At 33.7% G+C, this 17,915-nt stretch overlaps 1 protein-coding gene across 4 annotated transcripts in view; it reads left to right on the forward strand.

The window, feature by feature from the left end:
- LOC136031216 (protein unc-13 homolog B-like) overlaps positions 1–17,915 on the forward strand; it is a 467,059-nt gene that overhangs the window by 391,154 nt on the left and 57,990 nt on the right. For all 4 annotated transcript variants that reach the window (XM_065710597.1, XM_065710594.1, XM_065710595.1 and 1 more), the window contains one exon: positions 6,780–7,001. In XM_065710597.1, the coding sequence (XP_065566669.1) occupies positions 6,780–7,001 (222 nt within the window). The remainder of the gene's footprint in view (positions 1–6,779; positions 7,002–17,915) is intronic.

A 17,915-nucleotide genomic window follows, 5' to 3' on the forward strand; every position in this document is an offset into this window, starting at 1 on the left:
CAAGAAATAACTTTTCAAGCGTATCTGATAACTTTGGAAGTTTTTAATGAACTTATTTCTGTTCGATATACGATATATATATATATATATATATATATATATATATATATATATATATATATATATATATATATATATATATATGCGGACAATTCTTTTTCAAGAATGAATATTATCAAAAGTTGTTGATAGATAGTCTATAATCCATCCATCTATCCATCTTAGGGCAGAACTAAGGTAGATTGTCATAGAAATAAGCGATGAATTCATTATTTAAAAATATTTAACTGAAACCCTGAGACGAAACCCTCTGGCCCTAGGCACGTGGCAGGCTTCTATATATAGATTCTCACTGTTGCTTGTTTTCTAAATGCCAACAATTTGAGCCTGTTCTTGTTGTCATGACGTGCAAATGGACCTTAAATTAGAAGTAATGCCTTTGTAAAATTACTTTTTTATTGAACCTTCAACTTTTTGTTTCAGCTTGTCTTTTGTCATTGTGAAAGACATATCGCCGAACCTTTGTTTATTTTAATTTTTCAGGTGGTGGGACAAAACCATCTTTTGCCTCGTTTTTTTTTGTCAATATGAGAGATATGTTGTCGAGCCTTTGTTTCTTTTAAATGTTCAGGTGGTGGGACAAAAACTTCTTTGTCTTCAAACAATTTTATCTGGTCCAGGTTTTTGATTTTCAAACGTATGGTAGGCATTGATGACCTTAACCATGTAAAAATCTAAAACCTAATAACCATCGCTATCATTTTCAACTTATTTGGTTCGTTTTATCTCGGCTTGTATTTAATCATTATGATATACACATCGCCGAACCTTTGTTTTTTAATAACGGTATGTTAGGCATTTATGACCTTATCCATGTCGAAATCCCAAACCCAATCATCCTCGCTATCATTTTCAATTTTGACAAGTTTTGATTCTCGCTGTTCAGGCTGATTTTCACTGACTCGCTCACATATTTGGTGTCGCATGTCTTCTAACCGCGTATTTATTCGCTTTTCATTTTCATTTTTAACTTACTCACATGCTCTATGAAATGGGCCGAACCTTTGTTTCTTTTAATTGTCCGAATGGTGGGATAAAAACTACTTTTCCTTCCAGCGATTTTTTTTCCTTTTCTGCACAATGATCTCGGTTTAATGATTTGACCTCCTTTTTGTTTCTGAAACGGACACTTCATGATTAGTTTGTAGACAAGTCTGAAGCGAGGCCATTTTGATAGCATTACGAGTATAGACTAGGTTTGGAATTTGTATCATGACTGGAAATTCTCCGCTGCATAGAGAGAAATAACCAGCTTTTCGGAGTTCATATTTTGCTTTTTTTTTTCTTCATTTTGAGCATTACTAAATCCTGTTTTTTACTACTCTCTATTAGCTTTCACTAAAGCACTAGTTTTCTACAATCCTAAAAAAATAGTAAATTATCAGTTGGTTGACTTGCACTGTTTTTATAAATAGATGTTAAATGGGCTGTGAAGCAAGAATTTTTGTTCATTTTAAGTTCCAACTTCACTCTTTACTTCCTTCAGGAAAACTTTGTTTCTTTTTAAATTGATCACACTCTTAACCTTGATCTGGAGAAAGGACAGCCACCATAAAGTCAACCTGCTGAAGTCGTAATCTATACAATTTGACAAAAAAAATAGCTACCTACCTAAATACGTTAATAGTATTTTGTAAATGCTTCCAACAACACTCTCCTTTAAGGTACTCTCCAAGACGCTAGTCAATTGCTTAAATATGTAAATTTAATTCTATCAAACGACCTTGTCAACGGCGTAGATTTTAACATATTCGAATATGGATGGCATGGATGTTTTGTAAATTTAAATATTTAATTCCCAAACGGGTTTTGAAGATCAATAACATTTGTTGTGGTTCTAAAATCTTTTGCAATAATACAACAGCCCTGTACCTTTTTCACCTGAAGCCAAAGATTTTTCCTCTTCAAGACGTTTTTCAAGACTTTTTAAGACGTTTTAAGCCTCTTTTTAAGACGTTTTAAGCCTCTTTTCTTCAAACCGATTTTGTCAATTATTCAAAACGTGTTTAAAGACTTTTCAAGACCTTCTTCAATATATTTTCTTCAAGACGTTTTTCTTTTCTTTAGACCGATTTTTTTCAAGTTATTTTCAAGACATTTTTCAAGATGTTTTTAAAGACGTTTCAAGACGTTTTTTAATATTTTTTCTTCAAGAAGTTTTTCTTCAAGATATTTTTATTTGACATTTTCAAGATGTATCAAAACATTTTATGAATTTTTTCGTCAAGACCTGTTTCTAGACGTTTCGAGACGCTTTTCTTCAGGACATTTTTCATGACTTTTCAAGACGTTTTTCAATATTTTTTCCTTCAAATCTGTTTTCAGAACGTTTCAAGGAGTTTTTCAAGATTTTTTCCAGATGAAACATTTTTCAAGACGTTTCCCAAAATGCATTTCTTCAAGGATGTTTTTAGGACACTGGCCCATAGAGGGGAACCCCGCATGTGAAAAGTTTATATTAGTGTCCCCTCAAAAATTCATACGGCTTCAGGGCACACAAGTTTCTCCAACACCATTATCACCCGGATTTGCGTAAGCGTGCATTGATCCTCAGGAGTGCACTACGAAATTACTAGGTGTTTAAATTGTCATTACCGGGTAGTTCATTTCACCTCCTAGCTATAAAAATCTTGTCTTTCCTATAGGAGTAGTGAGGAAGAGTTCAAAGCTATAACATTGTAAACTGAAATCTACTTGAAGTATTTTGTTCCTTTCAATTTCACTGTTCTTTGTACTTCTATCAATAAAATCAATTAAAATCAGCTTTAATTTTCATTGTCAAATCGATTCAAAATCTCTTTTCATTTTCGTTCGCCTTGTTACTTTTAGTGATCAAACCACATCAGACTCCCATTTCATTTTCACTATTCTTGGTACTTTTATAAGTCAGACTGTGTCAATCCCATTTCATTTTCGGTATTCTTGGTACTTTAACTGGTCAAGTTAATAAGAATAGTCATTTTACTATCTCTGTTTCTGGTATTTTTAGTGATCATATACATTCGAATCTCATTTCGGTCTTTCTGTTCTTAATACTTGTATGTTTGTGTGTGTGTGTGTGTGTGTGTGTGTGTGTGTGTGTGTGTGTGTGTGTGTGTGTGTGTGTGTGTGTGTGTGTGTGTGTGTGTGTGTGTGTGTGTGTGTGTGTGTGTGTGTGTGTGTGTGTGTGTGTGTGTGTGTTGTGTGTGTGTGTGTGTGTGTGTGTGTGTGTGTGTGTGTGTGTGTGTGTGTGTGTGTGTGTGTGTGTGTGTGTGTGTGTGTGTGTGTGTGTGTGTGTGTGTGTGTGTGTGTGTGTGTGTGTGTGTGTGTGTGTGTGTGTGTGTGTGTGTTTGTGTGCATGTGTGTATGTATGTGTTTGTCGATATCTCGATTTCTCAAGATTGATTACACAATTTTTTATTCTGCTCCTTGTGATCCCTTTCCAGTATACTTTACCTCCCTTTCCAAGAGCTTTGTTGTGCTTTTGAGCTTTTTTGAGGTGGCAAGGGGGGCCTTTGTGCCAGTAGTCTCTTACTTTTCCAAAATAAAGATGTGTTTCTCCCTAATATCAGTGTTCGTAATGAGTTCAACATACTAATTCAAGTAATTGACTTCAATATATTTAACAATTGCGTTTAATCCATCTTTTAGTATTCTCTATGTTCATTTGTACATTTGATCGACATTTTTGTTAATATAACAGTAAAATTCAGATAACCAAAAAGAAAAGATATGCTAGTCACCGTGAGAGAAGGGGCCTTACCATATTGTAATCAAACGGAAACTCCTGGCTTCATTTCACAACAACCAACAACAAGTAAGTCCACTATCAACTTCCAACAGAGTAAAACCACTCATATCCAATAATTAAAACAAGTTTTCTAGGAAGAAAACTTTAAGTAAATCTATGTTCACAATGTTATAGCTCTGAACCTTTCTTCGCTACTGGTCTAAAAAAATACTAGATTTTATGCCTCTAGGTTAAATGAACCACCCGTAATGACGATTTGACTACCTGGGGGTTTGGTAATGCACTCCTGAGGATCAATGTACTCTTTCACACACCCGCTTGATAATGGCGTTGGTAAAACCAGTGGTGTCGGAGAAGTCTCATGAATTTTTGAGGGGGTACTGAGGTCATTTTCGTTCAAGCGGGAGCTCCCCACTATAATTCATTGTCTTGACAAACACCTTAAAGGAAAGCATCTTGAGAAAACGTCTTGAAAGATGTCTTGAAGAAAAAATTAAAAAGCCTCTTGAAGAATAAAAATTTGAAAAACGTCTTGTAACGTCCAGAAAATAGCTTTGGAGGAAAAAGTCTTAAAAAAATATCTTGAAACGTCTTGAAAATGTCCTGAAGAAAACTTCTTTTGGAGAAAAATCTTGACAAATGTCTTAAAATGTGTTGAAAAACCTTTTGAAAAATGTCTTAGAAAATGTCTTGAGGAAAAAAATCTTGGAGAAAAAACTTTAGCTCCAGTTGCGTAAGGGATAGGGCTGTTGCAGCATTACAAAGGTTTTGGAACGAAAACAGGTGTCGCTGACCCTCCAAGCCCATTTGGGCATTAGTTATTTAAATTTGCAATTTAAATATCTAAATGCTACGTCAATTAAATTTATATTTGCAGAACCTACGTCATTGACAAGGTCATTTGATAGATATACTTAAATATGTAAACAATTGACTAGTATTTCCGATAATACCCTGAGGGATGACGTTATCGGAAGCGTTAATACAATACTACTTACGTTCCCTGTAATCCATTGTCTTTGTTTTTGCTTGGATGTTTGCTTAGATATTTATATATTTTGATTATTCTAAATAAAACTAGCAGAAAAAAGACAAAGTCAATTTATTTAACAATTCTTCAAGTTTTAGTGGCTTGAGAATAAAATAATTAAAATAAATGAAGAGAGAAGAGATTCTGATCAAAGGAGATCTGAAGAAAGGGTTCTGTTCAGGAAAAGGGACTGAAAAGGCTATTTCATACAGCTGATCTTCGCTAGGTATCAGAGGGCATAAAAAAAATCAGTACACAAAGTAATTTACAGTTTTAATTTGTTAAAATACAGTTTATAAATTTGTTAAAATTTTAGTGGAAGTTTATATACGCAAATAGATGTTCAAAAGCGTTTTTTATCTTTTTTTTTCTTTTTGTCTATCCTAACATTTGAAAAAAAGTCTGTTAAACCCAACAGAAATTCAGGTTTTTATTCAAATAACGCCCATTTTCGCCGTCATAAGAAATAAAGCAATTTCAGGAAACGGAGTACTTCGTGGAGTACTTCCCTGGATATTTTTTCCCTTTTATCGAGGCATTTCCTCTCTGAAATCTACAATTCATTTATAGCGGGAACTATTCTGTCGTCCCAAAACAGTCTCTGTAGATAGATTGAATCATCTACAAGTTTCACACTTTGCTGTCATTGCTGTTATTAAGAAATTTAACACAGCACGGTTCCTTTCAAAATTAACATTTATTTCTTTAGTCACAATAGAAAAACTCTTATGTACAAAAACAAAGTCATAGTTTGAGGACCATTATTTTGTCCAACTAGCTAAAAAAGAAAAAAAATGAGTGATCAAGCGGAATGTAAATGAAACTCACCTGTGTTAATATGAGTTTAGTATTAATTTAGTCAGTAAATATATTTTATTTTAGATTTCCTATATCGAGTGGATTTTTTTTTCAGCATATTTCCATTTTGAGCATTTCTTAGGAGAATAAATGAACTGAACGGGTATTATCTACAAATCACCTGTCGCCTAAAAATTATCAACTCTGAAATAATACCTCGTTTGAACCTGCTGGTAGTTTCAAGACTCGTGTATTGATCGGGAATAGAGAAAAACAAGGGATTAGGAAAAAAAACAAGAAACCCATTTATCAAAAGTGGAAATGTTTCTTTCGGTTATTACCCTAGCTTAAATTTAGGTAATTTATTCTGTCCATCTCATTAGTACCAGGAAGCCTACACTGTATTAATTTACTTGAAAGCTAAAGAAAACGGGTCAGTTCAGTCTGAAGTCCATCTTGACAGATTTAATTGACATGAAAAAACTATTTCAGTGAATTTACCAATATTTTGCACTTTTAAACAGTTCGGATAGTTTCTTTTAGATTCACACCCAAGATTTTTATAGGGGGGAGGGCCAATCTTTAAAAGCACAAACAATGAGCATTTTTATCGAAAATATAAGATATTACAGGTAGGGTCATTACCAGCCAATTCTTTTTTTGAGGGGGGGAGGAGTCTTACCGACTTTCTGGTCATTCTCACTGACTATTTTTTATCAATAATTAGCACAATGTCCGTTTTGAATACGATGCTGCATTTACCGCTGCATCTACCGACCGAGATTGTGATTTCGGTATGTCATGTCACTATTTTCATGCTCTTGATTTGAACAAGTGGAAAATTGTGGCACCAATTGTAAAAGATTCAGCAAGATTCAGGTTGATTTTTCGATTACCAGTGACATCACTCGCTTTCTGGGAACAACGTTTAAAAGGAGTTAAAGCAGGACGTATATTTTAAAAGAGAGGGGATTCTGTAGCTTTCAATACGACGAAAAACTTTTTCTATAGTTTTCTATTTATTCGTTTCGAAACGCTTCAGTAATCAGCAAATTCTTTAAAAAAATATATATCTAAAGGAAATAGAAAATCCAAAACACGTACATCAATTTATTCTGTAATCTAATATACTGTAACCTGATTTTTCCTTTCTTTTTTCAGTTCCAGCGAAGTTCCGAACATACACTGTTCTCCAACTCCGTAGTCGATATTTTTACTCAGTTGACTCAATGTTTTGATGTTGTTTCAAAGCTTGAATGTCCTGACCCGGAAATTTGGAAGCGGTACATGAAGCGCTTTGCAAAGACAATCGTCAAGGTCCTTGTTGCCTATGCAGAAATTAGCAAAAAAGAGTTTCCAGCTCAGGCAAAAGAAGAAAAAATCGTAAGTCAGACTCGTTTGTGATTCTAAGAGATGTTTTTCAAGTTTTTTTCGTCTTTTAGCCCCGGAATCTCGACAAGAACCCGTTAAAATCAAAGAAAATTGGCATTCAGTCAGAAAATACCTATTTCTGCTATATTTACAATTAAAAATGTTTCGCAATATGAATAATACAAAAACGATTAAAAGATGGTTTCGGGAAGAAAATGTGGAATGCTGAATTAGGGTTATACAAAAAGTTTGCAAAGATGATAGGTAATCTATATATATAAAAATAAGTTGTCTGTCTGTGGATCTGTGGATCAGGTGACGTCATGTTTCTGTGTCGGCTGACGTCATGAAATTAGTTGTCGTCATTTTTGCTTTGACGGTGACGTCATTAACGGTATTTAAGACATTTGTTCACGGAAAAATGTTTAATTGTAAAATGACTGAAGAACCTATTGGGTTTGGGATTTTGACTTGGATAAGGTCATCAATGCCTACCAGATTTAAGTTAAAAAAACAAAGGTTCGTCGATATGTACTTCATAGTGACGCTGAAAAATAAAGAAGAAAAAGAAAACTGAAAAAAGAAAAAAGGTAAAAAACTAAAAAAAAACTAAAAAGAAAAAACACTCAAAGAGAAATTACAGACCGGGACACAAATGACGACCGAGACAGAGGGAATATAAGTGACGACCGGGAACCTCAAAGAGAAATTACACACTGGGACACCCAGACACAAATCACGACCGGGACACAGGGAATATAAATGACGACCGGGACACAGGGACACAACTACAACGGGGACGCCGGGGGCACAGGCAGGATATATAAATGACGACCGGGACACAGGGATTGTTCGAATAGAAATTACAGACCGGGACACCGGGACACAAATGACGACCGGGACACAGAGAATATAAATGACGACCGGGACACTCAAAGAGAAATTACAAACTGGGACACCGGGACACAAATGACGACCGGGACACAGGGAATATAAATGACGACAAGGCCACAGGGACACATCATTAGAATAATGAGGTATAGATCTGAATACGGATTGTTTTTCCCATGGACAATTATATGTTGCATGCTCAAGAGTCAGTAGACCTGACAATCTATTTATATGCACAGACAATGGGACAGCGAAGAATGTTGTATATTCGCATGTTTTACGTAGTTAAAAACATATATTTATATCTATCTCTATTCACAGATGGGACACAGGGACACAACTACAATGGCGCGTAACTAATATGGCGCGTAACGACTTACGCGCGCGGGGGGGCTTGAGGGGGCGCGAAGCGCCCCACCAACTAGGTGTTGGGGTGGCGCGAAGCGCCATCCCAACAGCTAGTCTATATATATAAAAATAAGTTGTTTGTCTGTGTGTGTCTACTGACGTCATGTTTGTGTGTCGACTGACGTCATGTTTGTCAACTGACGAAATTACAGACCGGGACATCAGGACACAAATGACGACCGGGACACCGGGACATAGGGAATATAAATGAAGACCAGGACACTCAAAGAGAAAGCGACCGGGACACAGGGAATGTTCGATTAGCAATCACCATCAGCAAAGCACCGGGACACAAATGACGACCGGGACACAGGGAATATAAATGACGACCAGGACACTCAAAGAGAAATTACAGACCGGGACACCGGAACACAAATGACGACCGGAACAATGATACATGACTGGTGAATGTAATAAGGGATGGATGTTTTGTAAGTATTATAAATTTAGGACGATTTCTCAGGTTGGCAATTCAGGACAGAAGTAGACTTTTGTAATTTGTGTTTCTCTTTGTTTGCGTTGTAGGTACTAGTCTTTCATATAAAACATACTCGAGAAATGAAGCTTGGTGAATGGTAATGCAATAAAACAGAATATGATGAAAATACAATAATTTTGTAGCAAAATTATTAAAACCACCACAAAGAATTATAGAAAGGGGACGCCCGGAGCGCAGTATATTAAGTATGAAACCTAACCTAATCAAAATACCAACTAAATATTTAATTTTAATAAACAGATAATGTAGTTTCTCAACAAGCCGAAGGAAATTGTCTGGTATAGACAGCGTGAAAACCGGGTATTGTTTCATCTTCTCGATACAAGTGTTCGAAAGTGTATCAAACACTTCGTGGTAACGAACTGTAGTAAGGAGCGACCCGGCTCAATAGTAAACGAAACTCTAAAAAACGGAATTTCGATGCTAAAAGATATATAAAAAGAATCGGATTTTTATGTTGATATCAAATATATAAGTTTTATCAAATTTAGTCTTTGTCATCAAAAGTTACGAGCCTGAGAAAATTTGCCTTATTTTGGAAAATAGGGGGAAACACCCCTTAAAAGTCATAGGATCGTAACGAAAATCACACCATCGCATTCAGCGTATCAGAGAACCGTATAGAAAGAATTTCAAGGTCCAATCTACAAAAATGTGGGATTTCGTATTTTTTGCCAGAAGACTAATCACGGGTGCGTGTTTATTTGTTTGTTGTTTTTTTTTTTTGTTTTTTTTTCTTTTCCCCAGGGGTCATCGTATCGACCAAGTGGCCCTAGAGTGTTGCAAGAGGGCTCATTCTAACGGAAATGAAAAGTTATAGTGCCCTTTTTAAGTGACCGAAAAAACACCCCTTAAAAGTCATAGGATCGTAACGAAAATCACACCATCGCATTCAGCGTATCAGAGAACTGTATAGAAAGAATTTCAAGGTCCAATCTACAAAAATGTGGGATTTCGTATTTTTTGCCAGAAGACTAATCACGGGTGCGTGTTTATTTGTTTGTTTTTTTTTGTTTTTTTTTTCTTTTCCCCAGGGGTCATCGTATCGACCAAGTGGTCCTAGAGTGTTGCAAGAGGGCTCATTCTAACGGAAATAAAAAGTTATAGTGCCCTTTTTAAGTGACCGAAAAAATTGGAGGGAACCTAGGCCCCCTCCCACGCTCATTTTTTTCCCAAAGTCAACGGATCAAAACTTTGAGATAGCCATTTTGTTCCGCATAGTCGAAAACCATAATAACTATGTCTTTGGGGATGACTCACCCCCCACAGTCCCTGGAGGAGGGGCTGCAAGTTACTAACTTTGACCAATGTTTACATACAGTAATGGTTATTGGGAAGTGTACCGACGTTTTCAGGGGGATTCTTTTGTTTGGGTGTGGGGTTCAGGGGAGGGGGCTATATGGGAGGATCTTTCCTTGGAGGAATATTTCATGGGGGAAGAGAAATTCAATGACAAGGGCGCAGGATTTTCTAGCATTACTATTAAAAAAAAACAATGAAAATATAAACATGAAAAAGTTTTTTTCAATTGAAAGTAAGGAGAAGCATTAAAACTTAAAACGAACAGAGATTATTACGCATATGAGGTGTTCTAAAAATACTTTAGCATAAAAAGCGAGGTATTTAGAAGGAGATAAATACTTCGCTCTTTATGCTAAATTATTTTTAGTAATTTCAACTATTTATTCTACGGCCTTTCTGATTCAGGGGTCATTCTTAAAGAATTGGGACAAAACTTAAGATTTAGTGTGAAGAGCGAGATATTAACGAGGGGACAAACTCCCTCATATATATAATCAAAAATATAAGAATATAAAAGTTTGTTACGTAAGTTAATTCTTAAGTTACGTATATTTTTTACTAATAAAAACGTTCGTTAAAAATTAAAAGTTCTAGTTGCCTTTATAAGTAACCGAAAAAATTGGAGGGCAACTGGGCCTCCAACCCCACCCCTTATTTCTCAAAATCGTCTGATCAAAACTAAGAGAAAGCCATTTAGCCAAAAAAAGAATTAATAGCAAATTTCATTTTAATAATTTATGTACGGAGAGCCAAAATCAGACATGCATTAATTCAAAAACTTTCAGAAATTAAATATAAAAAAAACAAGTTTTTTGAAATGAAAGTAAGGAGCGACATTAAAACTTAAAACGAACAGAAATTACTCCTTATATGAAAGGGGCTTTTCCTCCTCAACACCCCGCTCCTTGCGCTAAAGTTTGACTCTTTCTCGCAACTCTACTTTTTAAACAATAAAAAACTTTAGCGTAAAGAGCGGGGTGTCGAGGAGGAAAAGCCCCTTTCATATAAGGAGTAATTTCTGTTCGTTTTAAGTTTTAATGTCGCTCCTTACTTTCATTTCAAAAAACTTGTTTTTTTTTTTATTTAATTATATAATAGACAAGTACCGTGTTGTGTAATGCATATGTTTTTTTTATGTTCTGTATTGCCATGGCCCTAGGGCAATTAGTGCAATAAAATTTACTTAAAAATTGTATAAGTATAATTGTTAAATCTCGTAAACTCATTTTCATGACCCCTTCTATTTTTTGGCATTCAGACTTCATTTTATAGACAGTATATTGTGTATTATCTTACGTACAGGATATTTGTATTGAAAAAAAAATTATCTGAGATTTCTTTCTTTTCATCATAAGAATTAAGAGCGGGGACTGCATTCAAAAACGAAGGATTAGGGACTGGTAAGAATTTAAAAGGGAGTCAATGGTTTGAGGCATTTTTGCTTGTATATTTTATTTCAGTTTGCTCTGCAAAAATAAAAATAAGAAAAAATTTACCGGGTAGTTTAAAATGTTAGTTACCAGAAATGGATAAAGCTGTTAGAAAAGAATCGAAAGAGGTTGCCAAAGATTTTCTCTCAAAATTGTGAGGCCCTGAGGCCTTCTCTCAAAATTGTGAAGCCCTGGGGCTTTCTCTCAAAATTGTGAGGCCCACGGCCCTAGGGAAATTAGTGTAACAAAACTTACTTAAAACTTGAATTGTTAAATCTCGTAAACTCATTTTCACGAACCCTTCTATTTTTTGGCATTGAGAATTCATTTTATAGTCAGCATATTGTATATTATCTTAAATATAGGATATTTGTATTTAATAAAAATGATCTTAAATTTTCTTCGTTTCATCTTAAGAATTAAGAGCGGGGGCTCCATCCAAAAAACGAATGATTAAAGACTGGTAAGAATGTAAAAGGGAGACACGGGTTTGATTCTTTTTCGCTCCCATATTCTATTTCAATTTGGTCTGCAAAAATAAGAAAAAAAAATACTAAGTAGTTTAAAATGTTAGTTGTCAGTAATGGTAAAGCTGCTAGAAAAGCATCGAGAAAGGTTGCCAAAACTTTTTTCTCAATTTTTTTTTTATTTTCATCTTAAAATTAAGAAGGGGAGTTCCATCCAAAAATCGAGGATTAAATATTCGTTAAAGTTTAAAAGGGAGACACGGTCTGATCCTTTTTAGCTCACATATTCCAGTTCAGTTTGCTCTGCAAAAATAAAAATAAGAAAAAATTTACAGAGTAGTTTAAAATTTTAGTTGTCCGAAATGGGTAAAGCACCTAGAAAAGAATTGAGAAAGTTTGCCAAAAATTTTCTCTCAAATTTTTTTATTTTCATCTTAAAAATTAAGAAGGGAGGCTCCATCCGGAAAATAAAGGATTAAAGATTGGTAATAATACAAAAGGGAGACACCGGTCAGATCCTTTTTCACTCGCATTCTATTTCAATTTGCTCTGCAAAAATAAAAATAAGAAAAAATTTACAGAGTAATTTAAAATGTTGGTTCTAAGAAATGGGTAAAACTGTTAGAAAAGAATACAAAGTAGAGTCAATAGGGAAAATCTTTTCAAGACAGTGGAAATTAGTTCTGTGGATATTTCGGCCCTATGTCCAAGGCCCGTCTTCAGCACAATACAAGAATAAGAGAGAATATATATATGTATATAAATGAACTTACATCAAATTGTGATAATTAAAACTAAATAATTAAAAACACTTTTTAAAACTTTTTTTTTAAATAGTCCTAGCGTCCTTACTTCAACGAAGTTCAACCTGGTAAAACCAGGACTGGCGAAAAGAATGAAATGAGAATATAAGCTCATTCAAACTAAAGAGAACAAAATGATTAGATGCAATTTCTTAAAGCTAATCTTGCTTGTTTAGCAGCCTGTCTCAAAGGCCTTTTCGTAGTTGGTTCAGTACTATTATAAATTCGTCGCTATTTTAGAAAAGAATCGAAAAAGGTTGCCAAAAATTTTAAGAAGGGAGGGGGCTCCATCCGAAAAATAAATGATTAAAGATTATTAAGAATGTAAAAGGGAGACACAAGTTTGATCCTTTTTCGTTCGTATATTTTATTTTAGTTTGCTCTGCAAAAATAAAACTAAGAAACAAATTTGCAGAGTAGTTTAAAATGTTAGTTCTTAGAAATGGGTAAAGCTGCTAGAAGAAAATCAAGAAAGGTTGGCAAAAATCGTCTCTCAAAATTTTTTATTTTCATCTTAAAAATTAAGAAAGGGGCTCTATTAGAAAAATACAGAATTAAAGATTGGTAAGAGTGTAAAACGGAGACACGGGTTCGGTCCTTTTTCGCTCATATATTCTATTTCAGTTTGCTCAACAAAAATAAAAATAAGAAAGTTAGTTCTAAGAAATGGGCAAAACTGTTAGAAAAGAATCGAGAAGGGCTGCCAAAAATTTTCTCTCAATTTTATTTTATTTTCATCTTAAAATAAGAGCTCCATCCAAAAAATAAAGGATTAAAGATTGTTAAGAGTTTAAAAGGGAGATCCTTTTTCGCTCACATACTCTATTTCAGTTTGCTTCGCAAAAAATAAACATAATATAAAAATTCAAAGATCAGTTTAAAATATTAGATATCAGAAATGGGTAAAGCTGCTAGAAAAGAATTGAAAAAGGCTGCCAAAACTTTTCTCTCAAAATTTTATATTTTCATCTTAAAAATTAATAGATTGGTTATTAAAGACTGATAAGAATTTAGAAGGGAGACATGGTTTAGATCAATTTTTGCTCACATATTCTATTTCAGTATGCTCACAAAAGTAAAAATAAGAAAAAAATTTAAAGAGTAGTTTAAAATATTAGTTCTTAGAAATGGGTAAAGCTGTTAGAAAAGAATCGAGAAAAGCTGCCAAAAACTTCTCTCAAAATTCTTTCTTTTCATCTTAAAAATTAAGAGGGTGGGGGGCTCAATCCAAAAAGAAATGAAGGATTAAAGACTGCTAAGAATATGAAAGGGAGACATGGGTTTGATTCTTTTTCGCTCATATATTCTATTTCAGTTTGCTCCGTAAAAATAAAAATATGAAATAAATGAAAGAGTAGTTTAATATTTTCAATTGTAATATTGTGCTTAATAAAAGAGTCTGTAACAATATGGAAGATTAGCTTCTATAAGCTCAGCAATTAGGCTGTTTTTGCACCAAAAAAACCCTCACTGATTGAATGAATAAAAACTGAGCGGAATAGTTTTCCTTTGTTGAAATCCTTTGACAGTTTTGATATTTACACTTGTCTCATTCTCCCATTCCGCATTTTTTTCACGCAAAACTGACAAAATTATTCTTAGATAGTCTTTTGAGCATAAATGCATATGTGCATTACATACTATGAGTTGTAGCTAGTCAGTGTTAAATTTTTGAATTTTTTTTTTCCGATGGCATTGATCGAAGTTGTAAAGCTTTTTTTTCTGCTTTCTTCTAATTTTGTCTTGTCTTTCCCTCCCCTCTCTCTCTCTCGCCCTCCATCTCCCTATTTGTTAATATAATATCTCCCCAACTTTGACCATGTATCCCGGAACAGATCTCTCAGATCGGTATACTTTACTTTTTCTTCCCTGAAGTTTCTGACCTGGTTTTTCTAGCCTCTTGTAATACCATTTACGTTATCAATTTTAATGATAATCGTATATCTGAAATTTCATTAGTTAACCAGCCTAATATCTTCGTTTGAAGAGCTCCCATTTTCCTTTTCTCTTGTAGTTTTCCAAAGGGATTTCTCTTGGAAATTGCTTTAGAAAGTTTAACGATCCACTAAAGGCCGGATAACTATAGAGCATGTCTCAGATTTACGACTTTTATTGGGACATTCATTTTTATGTAAAACCTAGAAATTAATTGTCGTCATTTCATAAATTTTTCAAATGTCTCTGTCTTGTTTGATGAGGAAGATTTTAAGCAGTTAAGTTTTAGAAGACTGAAAAACTTATGAACGTTGTAATATCTCGTAATGAACATGAGCACTGCTTGAATTATAGCTATAGTAAATGTGGTGATCCTACCTTTAATAATCAAACGTGTTCAATTCGGAATAAAGTAGTGATTTTTATTACTGAAACAAAAATAATTGACCTAAGCTTATCTATAGAATAAATCATTAAGCATCAGAACCCTATCTATGCAATAGTTAGATGAAAGTAGAGGCACCTAACTAAACTATGCATGTTTATCAGATAAATGATATTAGCTAAGCGACAATGTAATATTTATGTAGCTTAGATTTAACCTTGTTATATAAAAATATATTATATAAAGATAAAACAAATATATATATATATATATATATATATATATATATATATATATATATAAATAAGTTGTCTGTGGATGTGTGGGTCTGTCTATCGGGTGACCTCATGTTTGTGTGTTGACTGACGTCATGTTTTCGACTGACGAAATTACAGGACCGGGACATCGGGACACAAATGACGACCGGGACACCGGCACATGGGGAATATAAAAGAAAAAAGAAAAAAACTCAGAAAACTAAAAAAAAGTAAAAATAAAAAAAAACTAAAAAGAAAAAAATTTTATTCAAAAATTTATTTCATCATATACCATTTCAAAAACGAACGTATATACAGACCGGGACATCCGGGATACAAATGACGACCGGGACACAGGGAATATAAATGACAACCGGGACACAGGGACACAACTACAACGGGGACGCCGGGGGGCACAGGAGGATATATAAATGACGACGGGGACACAGGGAATGTTCAATTGGCAATCACCATCAACAAAGCTCAAGGGCAATCATTAGAATCATGAGGTATAACTAAAAAAGCTAAAAAAAGGTAAAAAACTAAAAACTAAAAAAAGACCAATTCAAAAACGAATGTATATACAGACCGGGACACCGGGACACAAATGACGACCGGGACACAAGGAATATAAATGACGCCCGGGACACTCAAAGAGAAATCACAGACTGGGACACCGGGACACAAATGACGACTGGGACACAGGGATTATAAATGACGACCGGGACACAGGGACACAACTACAACAGGGACGCCGGGGGCACAGGGGGATATATAAATGACGACGGCGACACAGGGAATAGTTGATTAGCAATCACCATCAACAAAACTCAAGGGCAATCATTAGAATCATGAGGTATAGATCTGAATACGGATTGTTTTCCCATGGACCATTATATGTTGCATGTTCAAGAGTCGGTAAACCTGACAATCTATTTATATGCACAGACAATGGGACAGCAAAGAATGTTGTATATTCACAAGTTTTACGTAGTTAAAAACATATATATATATATATATATATATATATATATATATATATATATATATATATATATATATATATATATATATATATATTCACAGGTGGGGACATAGGGACACAACTACAATGGCGCGTAACGACTTACGCGCGCGGGGGGGCTTGGGGGGCGCGAAGCACCCCCCCCCAACTAGGTGTTGGGGTGACGTGAAGCACCACCCCAACAGCTAGTGTATATATATATATATATATATATATATATATATATATATATATATATATATATATATATATATATATATATATATATATATATATATATATATATAGATATATATATATATATATATATATATATATATATATATATATATATATATATATATATATATATATATATATATATATACATATATATATATATATATATATATATATATATATATATATATATATATATATATATATATATATATATATATATATATACATACACTTACACTGTTAAGTGTAACATACACTGTTGGGGTATATATACACATACACTGTTGGGGTGGCGCGAAGCGCCACCCCAACAGCTAGTATATATATATATATATATATATATATATATATATATATATATATATATATATATATATATATATATATATATATATATATATATATATAACTGGCATCCTGGGAATTTCTGGCCTAAAAAACGATCTAGATAGGTCAAAATTTTGAGAAAATTTGTGAAGTGCCTTAATTTTGGAAAAAAAAAATTTATGTTAGTAGCGTCAATTTTATATACATCAATATTACAGTGACGTTGTCACAGTTATCCAACTTATGTGGAAAAATTGAAGATTTTTCATGAATGGAAAAGTTTAGATTAAATTGCTTAAAGACAAAACACTGTTTATTGCTGTTAAATTGCTGTAAGAGAAAAAATTGCTCAAAGAGAAAAATATTTGTATTTTTTTATACAAGGGCTCACAACAATTCAAATACCTTAAAAAAACCAAAAGTTTGAAGCTTAGTAGAAATCGTTGCTAGAAATTGCAATTGATTCAATAATCAAATATCTTTGAAAAGAGATAGTAGGAAAGTACACTAAATTGTGTAAAGAGCAAAAAAACTGGTAATTGCAAAAATATTTGTATATATTATGACAAGGGATTAAAACAATTCAAAAACCTTTAATAGAAAACAAAAAGTTCGAACCTTAGTAGAAATGGTTACTAAAAGTCGGACTTGCTTGAATAATCAAATTATATCTTTGAAAAGAAACTAGTATGAAAATATATTAAATTGCTGAAAGAGCAACAAACTGGTAATTGCAAAAATATACTATTGTTATGTATGTAATTTTATCTCGAAAACGGCTCCACATTTTTTCGGGAAAATTGGCCTCCTAGGATATTCTGGCCTAAAAAAATGTACTAGATAGGTCAGAAGTTTGAAAAAGATCTTTAAGACGCTTAATTTTGGAAAAAAAATACTTATTTGTGACGTCATTTTTATATACATCAGTATTGCAGTGACGTTGTCGCACTTGCCGCAACAATGTGGAAAAATTGAA

Source organism: Artemia franciscana, chromosome 9 (assembly GCF_032884065.1).
Source record: "Artemia franciscana chromosome 9, ASM3288406v1, whole genome shotgun sequence".
Classification (NCBI taxonomy): domain Eukaryota; kingdom Metazoa; phylum Arthropoda; class Branchiopoda; order Anostraca; family Artemiidae; genus Artemia; species Artemia franciscana.